The 10540-nt window shown below is 33.1% G+C and overlaps 1 protein-coding gene across 1 annotated transcript; it reads left to right on the top strand.

Moving 5' to 3' along the window:
- The first annotated feature begins 947 nt into the window (after positions 1-947).
- Positions 948-4136, top strand: zf(c2h2)-68 (zinc finger protein ZF(C2H2)-68). The gene is made up of 6 exons (NM_001128895.1): positions 948-1089; positions 2199-2355; positions 2693-2778; positions 3111-3240; positions 3425-3572; positions 3906-4136. The coding sequence occupies exons 1-6, from the start codon at positions 1023-1025 to the stop codon at positions 4134-4136; spliced, it is 819 nt and encodes a 272-aa protein (NP_001122367.1). The 5' UTR covers positions 948-1022.
- Positions 4137-10540: the final 6404 nt, after the last annotated feature.

Consider the following 10540-nt stretch of genomic DNA (forward strand, 5'->3'; position numbering starts at 1 on the left):
AAATAAGTTGTAAAACAAACGATAATATCTGCATAAACACCAGCAATTAATCAAAGTGTTTGTGATCAGCGTATTAAATCAACTTGTTTGTTTTTGAATTTCCGATGATAGCAATTAGACGTCAAACGCTTATGTCACGCTTTCGTGGAACAACTACGTCATCGTCAAATGTACAGTATGGATGCGCTCATTAGAGCGCTATACCTATAACATCCACCTTCGTATGTATCCCGTATTGAATTTGAACTACAAAAAAGCTATTGTCCTTGAGCAATGAGATATGACATCGATTGCTGTAACTTTCACACTTGGACTGTACGACCTGGGATAGCAGAAGTTTAGCGAGTTTGGAAACCACCAAGTAATACTGTGTTCCATGTACACTGTAGATGTCACAGAACACACACACTGGTCGCACTCGTTATTGTTTCTACCAATACCACATGAAAGAGAGACACAGCATAAACGTAAGCAAAAATCTCGTAATTCTTAAGTGTGGGGGTTCTTTTGCACGTGTTTTGTGGCATGACTACTTCGTTACGACGTCACGCTGTACGAAACAGATGTTTATAACTGTTTGATAGTGACCACCGCCAAAAGCGTGTCTTCAAATTACCAGGAAATAATCACTCAAGATCATTGTTGTGTTTGGTGTGATTCGTAAATAAATTAGTTATTTTTGTGACGTAACTGTTAAATACGTTACCAAGAACAACGAAGAGGAACGACCTAAATAACAACCTTTCCTCAATGTATTATTTCATTGTACTTCTAATTGCTTGACCGACGCCGTATGAATTAGGTAACAATCCAGTGCTATTACGTCATCGCCAACGCAATCCGTTTTCCGCCAGCAATTACTTTATTTATTCTTTATAATGAGCCAGACAACCTTTTTTCTTAGCTCTCCTCTCATTGGTCTGTCGCAACGATGACATCACCACGTGATCGTTGAATAGAATCGTTTCGGGTTATGACGTCAGTATACCCGATGTGAGCTCACAGACGGCAGGTCGAAACGTATGAGCTTAGAGACAGAACGAGTTCCCGCCGTTGTCAAGTATTCAAGAACTGAACCGATGATTTCGGGTAAGTCATAATTAATATTTATAATAAACATGTTACTTTTGATGTGAAATTTCGACTAGTCTAAACAATTAGAAACGGTTTGTGATATCACAACCCACAGTACAAGCACCATTGTGGTGTCATACAAACGTCGAGCCTCGGTTTGAAGGAGGAACGAGCAGGAGGGAATGACGTCAGTACAGTGTCGATGCCGTGACAACGTAACGACTTGTGTGTGCGCGCGTTGCAATTGATTTAACAATCGGAGAGAGCGCGCGCGGTTTGTGACGTGGTCATCTCTCTTTGCCTGCGGCGGAGTGTGTTTCTTTTTGTTAAAACCGTTCTTTACAAATGCTCGCGCTCGCGATCAAACAATGGTCTAATTTTGGCTCATGATTTTTCGCATCCCCTCACAACAAACATGTAGATTATGAAAAAGAATTGAATGTGTGTATACTTTCCTATGCGCGAGCAACAATTGATTTTATTCTTACATTACTCCAAGCATATATGCACAATATATTCATTAACAATTAAACACACCATGTTTAAAATGCTACATGTGACCCTCCTTTGAGTTCATTCTCAAATAGTTGTGTTTTGAGCTTGTTTTTTATTAAACAGAATGTTCTAACTCATAGTTATATGTAATTGGTTAGACCGGCTTGTATACAATTTTACAAGCCTATTTTTCACTCCAGCCTATTTCATTAAAAAAATTGGAGTGTTTACAGATTCGAAAATCATTTTACTGTCAAATTTATATATGTGATGAAATGTTTAAAACCTAATGATGCAATACATACGTCTCAACATTGTGTAAACAGAAAAATTAGAATTATATTTAAAAAACTAGTGTATTTTCTTTAGCCCACCAATTTTGTACACCAATCAGATGGAGTAAGATTCTGTCTTGTTTAACATTGGGGTAAAAAAACATGGGGTTTAACCTAAGGCATTAGATTAAAACATTAGTGGTCAGTATACCAAACTGTATTCAAATGCTGCATATAAAATAAAAATGTCCGTTTAAGGCATGCCTCCACACAAAACCAATACCCTGTCATGTGCAGGCATCGCCTACATATAATAGAATGTTTCACATGCATTTATTATATTTCCACCCACAGTAATGAACCTAAACGGCAAATCGATAATGAGCACAAATGAACCAAGCAACTACATGAGCAACATGATGCTACCTGAGATGGTGAGAGCAACAAGAACCCACCCACTCGGCCCAGACTGCATTATTTCCAGGAATGAAATAACAGATCAGAAATCCCTGTAAGAATCCTATTTCTTTAATCCTATAGACAGACTGAAGCACATGTGTTTGTACTTTGTAGTTTGGACATAGATTTTGGTAAAGTACCCTTTTCTGACTTAATTTGTCAGGAAACACAATTGCCTTGAATGGAATAAGAAGCATAGGAAAAAGTTTCAAAACAATATTGGTAGTATTAGGAAAAAGTTTCAAAACAATATTGGATATATTAAAATATTAATACCTGAAATTATGGTTGCTTTCAATCTGAAAAAGTCATAAACAAAAGCATTGTTTTTTTTTGTGTACTTCGTAAAGCTATGTAAAATTCATTGTTTACAAAATGTTTAATTTTAGGAGATCAGTAAACTACTACTGGTATATTTCTCATGAGAAAGGGTGTGTGGAGTGTGTTGTGAAGATGTCACGAGGGGGAACCAATGGTAAAATATATTTGACATTTGTTTAATTATTTGCAAAAAGAAAAAAACTCTTAATAAATTCTTTGTTTTATGTCTTGTAATTTTGGGACCATTTCTCATGTGAAGCATTTATAATCACCTTAAAACGTTGTGGTTTAACAATGTAAAATCCAGTGTCATATTCCTTATACGTCCAATCACTGTATGAATCCATTATCCTTGCCTGCAATTTACATTTTTAACGAGCAACACGTTTGTAATTATTCTTCTAATCAATAACCAAATCAATGCATAATTTCACTAGATTAATTAATAATAAAGAACAGATTCAACATATGATTTATACTTAACAGTAACAACATCTGATCCCAAGTGTGTGGTGACAAGAAAACATCGTCGTTTTGAAGCATATTGCTGCATGATATGCAGATCAAATTTTGTCACTGTTGTGCAGGCCCTTCTGCATTTGAAAGCAATACACAGGTACTTTTAAATGTTCTAATTCATCGTTGTGGTTCACATTGTTATGTTTTTTACTTTTAGATAAAGTTTTAAATTGGGAACAGTGGCTATAAAATAGTTAACAATGATGTTTTCACAAAGTTAATCAAAAAATTATGAAATACACTGAATCAGATAATTTTAATATGGTTTTATAATTACACAGATCTACAAGTAAGATTCTTATACAAGACCTTGATATTTTCCACAACATTGAAAAAGCAATGGAAGTTCCCCCTGTTCCACTTCCGTGGCACATTGCAAAGAAATATGTAGATCAGGACAAAACCTTGGATTTCTCAGACTTTAAAAAGGTATTATGCATATTTTAGATGCATTAGGCTACCGTGTACAAAATATCTTTATTAAACAGCACAGTCCAATGACAGTATTATACTAAAAAATCAAAGGACAAAAAAGTATGTAAATATATTCTAGTTAAATTTTATGTTCATGGGTTGAACTAAAGGAAGGAGCTATGGTTAGGGGTGTATTATTTAAGTAAATTTTTAGTTAAAAAACGTTATTGAAAATACAATATAAAAACAACTTTAAAAAACTGGACTTCATTAACAAATAAGTACGAATATAAATATATATAAATATTTTATCACCTCAAGTCCTGAACAAAGTTTGTTTTCTCACAGGGCGATTATGAGCAAAATGTGAACAACTACGTCATACCACCTGGTGCAACACTGACGTCTGCAGCAAATGATATGACACTGGAGCAGCTTGCAGGTAAGAATTACCACCGAACCTGTTTAAAAATAGGATATAATGAGGCACGTTTTAATAAAAGTTATGCTGCCGTTGCTATTATGTGCAGTGTCAATGTAATATTAAAAATAGCTGTTGTGATAAAACAGGTACCTTGAATCAGGGTCCCTGATAATCTCTTGCCGGATGACACATACCATATTGTGTAATATTTTTTTTAGGAGCTAACTCTAACAATAAAAAGGAAAAGTAGCAAAAAAGACTAATTTTTTTATCAGTGTAATTAAAATGGTGTTTATAGATTACAGTACAAAGCCTAAATAGCTTATAAATATAACAATTTTTCGTTAATTCCAAAACTATTAAAAGCTCCACTAGCATACACATAAGTGGAAATTCTGTTAAGGTCATTACATTATAACTAAGAATGATAACAAACTGTGCTGTCACGATCGTATGTGATGAGTAAATATTTGCCCCAGGAGAACATTATGATACCTTGTGTTGAAATGAACATTGTGTACGTGCGTTCTATTAATGAGTGTATCGGTATCTGATATATTTATTCTGAAATGCAAAGTGTTGGAAATACATATGGTTTTCTTTGATTATTCAAATTCCAGATATTGTATCTGTAAAATGCAAGTAGATATGTATATTTATGCAAAAACCATTCATGCAATGCCATAAATATGTTTATCATTAGGAAACATTTAATTCTTCTCAGCATTTCGAAATCAGTATCTTGAAATTAAATTTACTCTAAGATCGTCTATACATTTCCTTATTTAGCCTAACCATCAACAAAAATGACATTTTTTCTGATTTTTTATATTACTTACATCATAGAGTCTCTTAACCCGCAATCCCGGGAATCCCCAACTCCCCCTGAGTCAAACAACACAATTTCAACATCAAAAGGTGAACTAAAAGTCAACATACTTTTATTTAAGCACTTTAAATCAAACATAGTTCCTCATTTACAGCTTAATCCTTTAAAGTGGTTTTACATTAAATTTTCATTGTTTTAGTTTCAGTGGCTTATATACGGTAATTAAATAACTTATTGTCTGCAAAAATATTACATAAAAAAAGTAATATATATATATATGCAAAATTTCTGAGTTTATTTTACATAATTTTTCCCATTTTAGGTGATTCCCCCAACACGGTAATAAGCATTATATCGGCGATTGCAAAAGAGTTCGAGAAGCCGATATCTGCTTTGTCATTCAGTGATGACTCAGCGCAAGTAACAATCAAGTTTGCTGACGGCAACTTGGTGGTCGCTCAAACCCCGGATCTTGTTGGTGTTGACAAAAATGAAAAAATATGTAAGTGTTATGTAAAGTATGGGAGAAACATATGTATGGTTGATAATTTTAACAACCGATTATTGACCACTGGGTTGGAGCAATTGCCGTTGAGTGTCTTGCCCAAGGATACATGCACCTACAATGGTAGCAAGGACGAGCCTTAAATCAATTACCTCTAGGTTAGAGGCAGGCCCGCTAACCAACTGTGCTTTGGCGCCAGGCTTGCTGTGGCGCCATGTATGTAAATAGTTGGGTGTGAGGTTGGGTATGATGGATCCACATCCATGTAAATTAGGTTTCACTGTTTCTAGCTCCTAAATACATTGGGGGAATAAGTAGGGATCTGGTTGTGAAAATTTCATTTAACTTTGGGAAGTTTTCCAATTTTTTATTAAAAAAGCAACGTTTTGGATTTGATTACCAAAAATAATAGACAACCAATTTTTGACAATACGAATCCAATTTTTAAATTTAAAAATAAGATATCTATGTTGTTAGATAATAGTTACACTGTATTTGGTCTTCATATTAGTTTTGCTTTCACAATTATAATTAGAAGTGAACACACCCTTGTTTATACTCTAATTACATATTCTATTCTCATATATCCTGAACTTAACCAATTAAATTCTCTCCACAGTGACTAATATTGACACTGATTCAATCCTTACGTTCACATCCGTTCGTACGAAAGGTGAAGACAACACAGAAATCCTAACTCTGCTCGCAAATGATCGTCCATTGGCAAGAAAACTGTTTTCAGAAACTATTGTAAAAGGAGTTCGAGACAAAGGTATATTTATCCTTTTATTCATAGAAAAAATATTGTTTTGCTTTCTTTTGAAAAATGTTATTAAATTGGACTTGGTACATTTACACTTTATTCTTATACAAAACTTAAACATTTCTACAGATAAATCTACACTAGAAACTGAAACAGAGAAGAGTCAACTAATTAAGCGGCCACACAGTTCTTCAACTGAAAGTATACCAACAGGTTTAACTTATACTTTGATATTTAAACTTGCTTGTGGTAGAGCCATTATAATAAAAGCTTCATGTAACGGTATGAAATTAGCATTAAATGTGATGTGTAAAATAGAAAATGGTGTGTAAGGTAACTTATTAAAGTCAGTCCAGAGGCAAGAGATAATTCACACACTTTGGCGCTTGATGCACTGTCAACAACTTTTTTGACTCGACTTAAAGCATGATGTACATGACCACACAATGTGTGGAAGTCAGTTCTATTCACAAAATCGGGCATACAGTATCGGAACGCACACAAAACTTACAAAATTTTCAAACGCAGAAACGAAATCACCACCGATAAAAACAAACAAACCAATCAAGTCTGTTCGTTTTATGCTGGGTGCTCCAGATTCAAGCGATGATGAAAGACCTTCAACACCCGATAAAAATGGTGAGCTTGGACTTGTAGAGTTGTAGGGAGTTCATATATTGTTAGCTGATATTAAAATGATTGGTTTCTGATGTCTGTGTATAGGTGTAGTAAGCATGGCGGTAAATTTGTCAGATAAAAACCTATCATGTGCATATTTGTAGCATTTGGGTATGATAGGTTATTGTTTGTTTCAGAAGTAAAACTTTTTTTTTTTTCAAATTAACATAAAGTTTACTTTTAACACTCGAAAATAGTAGTTCTGAGAATCATTGTCAAAGGTGATCTATGAAATTAAATTAAGTGCTTCATATTTTGAACTGTTTAGACCAGTCAGCAACTTTATGCTGACGAAGAAGTTTGTTAGTTCTGTTATGGTGTAGCAAGTTAGTTGACAATGCTGAGTAATGAGGTTTTGGTTTCTGTTGTTAACAACACGATATATTGCAACAGTCCATATAGATTGTTGTATCAATACAAATGCCTCTAGTTCTATAAATTACACTCAAACGCAATAAAAAAAGGAAAATATTTGATTGTCTGCTAACAGAATTTTAAAAAGACATTTCAACACTTATCATTATTATCCTACATTAAGGTCGTTTGCACAAAATCTTGGAAAGCAAACTTGTGCGTCACGAAGCTGTTTCTACCACGACACTAAAGCCAACATCGTATGACACAGGTACTTACACTACACAAGCTGTTACTGAAAATACTGTGTTTAACATCCTACATATGGAATAAGAGCCGTTTCTAACATTATACATAAGCCTATGGGCAAAATATCAGTATACTTATATGCTACAAGCTCACTGTACATTTCAATTCATTGAATATGTAATAGTTTAAAACTAAAAAAAATTAAAACTGAGGACAGTAATGATCTGGTGCTATAAAAACGTAACAAAAATAACAAAAGTCAAGTCCAACCACTAGTAGTAATAGAGATATAAATTTCGCCTTAACGACATTGTCAGTCTCATTTAAATAGAATCTATTGAATAAGCGACTGATGATGCCATTTATCTGTTTGTATAAGAGAGACTGATTTATTACGAGTTAAAACTGAAAACAAATTTAGAAAATGTTTAAAAAGTATTTTACAAAATATACCAAATTTTAATTATTCAAATAAAACTTCAGCTTCTGCATTAAGTCCAAGCAAAGAAGAAACAACTGAAGCTACCGCAGATACATTTGATGGTAAGCGTGTTTAAACTAACAACAACAAAAAATCAACTACAAGCAGCCAAACATTGTGTCATACCCTCTTCTAAAGAAAAGCTGACTTCTAAAAATAATTTGTGTGATTACGATTGAATTATTAAACAGTTCATGTTGGAGCTGTGGGCCTTTTTAAAGCAGATATATCACTACTTATACAAGTTACAGACAGTGATTACTTGAAAAGGAAACTTAGGACAACAACATGACTATGCAATCTGTATACACCCTGTACAGTTAATAAAGTAAAGTATAGTCAAGTGGGGTTATAAAAACAACAGTTTTTTTGGGGGGTAAGAACAACCACCTTAAAAATCATTCTATCGCAAAATTAAATATCCGTTTTTCTTACTTACATATTATTTAACACAGGTTTACGAAATGTGGTTGACGATCTTATCACAACTGCTTCTAAAGGAAGGTAAGTTACAAATCAAAGTACATTAGTTTGCAGTTGTGTGGACACCATTTAAAGCACACTTATACCCAGACAATATTTTGTATGCCTAAAACTAGTGTGTTTCAGTGATTTATTGAATCTTTCACTAGTGTTTTTTTGCTGTCGTATAAACAAAATATGAATAAATAAATAAAACTTATTTACTCTCGCATGGCGGGCAAAGACAGTCCTTATAACATGGTTGCTCTGTTTCATACACCACCTACGAGTTACTACATATATATTTGTACTTCCTAAATAAAAGTAAAATACACAATTAATTTTAGTAAAAACCTCTACAAATTTGTAAATGGTCGCAGCTGTTAACAACTTGCTTTATATTGCAGAATAATTCCTCCACCACCTGCGTCGCCCCAAGCAACGTCAGCTGACACCACTCTCAGCCTCCCATTGGTCGGTTCATCCCCTCAATTGTCCAATCTTATTTCAGTTGCAACAAAGGAAAAAACAACTTCTACTTTAACAAGAGTCCAGGTGAAAATTACAACCTTGAATTTTTTTTCACAGCATTCTTTTATGATCGTTTTTCAGAAATTAAGCAGTGTCTGCAACATAAAAAAATGTCTTATGTAAATACTGCAGTTAACGATACACGAGTAAAGTAATATAACATATTACATATGTATAACAAAAATATTTTAACTAAAAATAACAAAAAGTGGTCCCAGAATGAAGCATTTGGTAAGGTTTAATTAAACAATTTAATTTATAAGCAATTTTATTTAACTAATCTGATGATCATTTAAAAATTTTAATCTTTAGTCATGGAGTCCGTCACTGGGTGGCGCTTCCTTTTCCGTTGCTTCGATGAGACGACCGTACACAGCGAGGGGATTCACCTATGCCGAGAAGATTGAGCTGATGAAACAACAGAATGATTACGACGCAGAATTCATTTCCCAACTAAACAGGAAAACTGGTAATAAAATTAGCTTTTTCCTAAAAAAAAATAATTTTTTTTTGCATTTAAAGTTATGTTTTAATTTTTTATTGATTTTATTCAAAAACAACATACAAATAGGTGGATGAATTGTAATAAACATTTCAAAAAGGTGAATGAATTAATTCCCCCTCTCACAGCAACTTCATCAGCAACAACGACAACAAAATCTCAATTCAGCAACGCAAGCATGAAATCAACAAATGTTTCAACATCCGGAAGAAAGGACAGAAAAGGAAGAAGGAAATTCAAAGGTTTGGACCTTGTTACTTAAGTTATTTAATGGTGTGCAGTAAAAGGAAAAAGCGGGCATTGATATTTTCCCTTTTCTAACATAAGAGAAGAAGGTATAAAATTTGTTTAAAAATTGGAAATCATGTTTTGACTTGATATCAAGCGGATGTTTTATAAAGCGCTCAACTTTAACAATGATATTACCACCTCATGTTCAGTTACTTTTTAAAACATTGTTTCCTATGAATGTAAACAAAATATTTTCACCATTTTTCATTAATAATTTTTCAACAAATGTTTCAAACTGCCTAATTTTCAACATCAACAACTCAGGTTTCAACAACAATCAACAAATCAACAAAGATAAAGACGAATCAAGTTCATCTGATGCAGAAACAAAACAAGCAAAACCTAATTCCAACAAAAGTAAGATAAAAGCAATTTATTAGGAAAATATTTCTCTAGTCTTATTTACCTTATAAATAGCACATATGTTCAAAACTAATATGCACAGGCATTCTGAATTTTTATTTAAAATAACATGTTTTTACCAGTTGTAGTGCATTAATACACATTTTGTTTATTATTGTGTGTTTTTTTTCAGTTTTTTTTTGTAATTCCAAAGCACTTTAATATTATTGCGATATGTCATTTTTTTCGAATTCCAAAGCAAACCAGATAAATTTTACAAAATAAATATTTTACAGATTGGGATGAAGAACTGTCCAGCCAATCAAACGACAGCGATCACAATAGTACTTATTCTGACGAACACCCCCCCACGCTGCTCAACCCTGCGGCTGCTGCTGTAAGTTATCTTTATAAAAAAACAACTTTTAACGTATATTGGTAAAATTCTAGAACTATATTTAATTCTTAGTATGATTCTACATACTTTAGTTTTTTTTGCCTTTTACAACATTATAAAATATTTCACAATTAGTACACATGATATAATAATAGTCTTTAAATTAATATCTAAA

This window comes from Ciona intestinalis, chromosome 1 (genome assembly GCF_000224145.3).
Source record: "Ciona intestinalis chromosome 1, KH, whole genome shotgun sequence".
NCBI classification, from domain to species: Eukaryota; Metazoa; Chordata; class Ascidiacea; order Phlebobranchia; family Cionidae; genus Ciona; species Ciona intestinalis.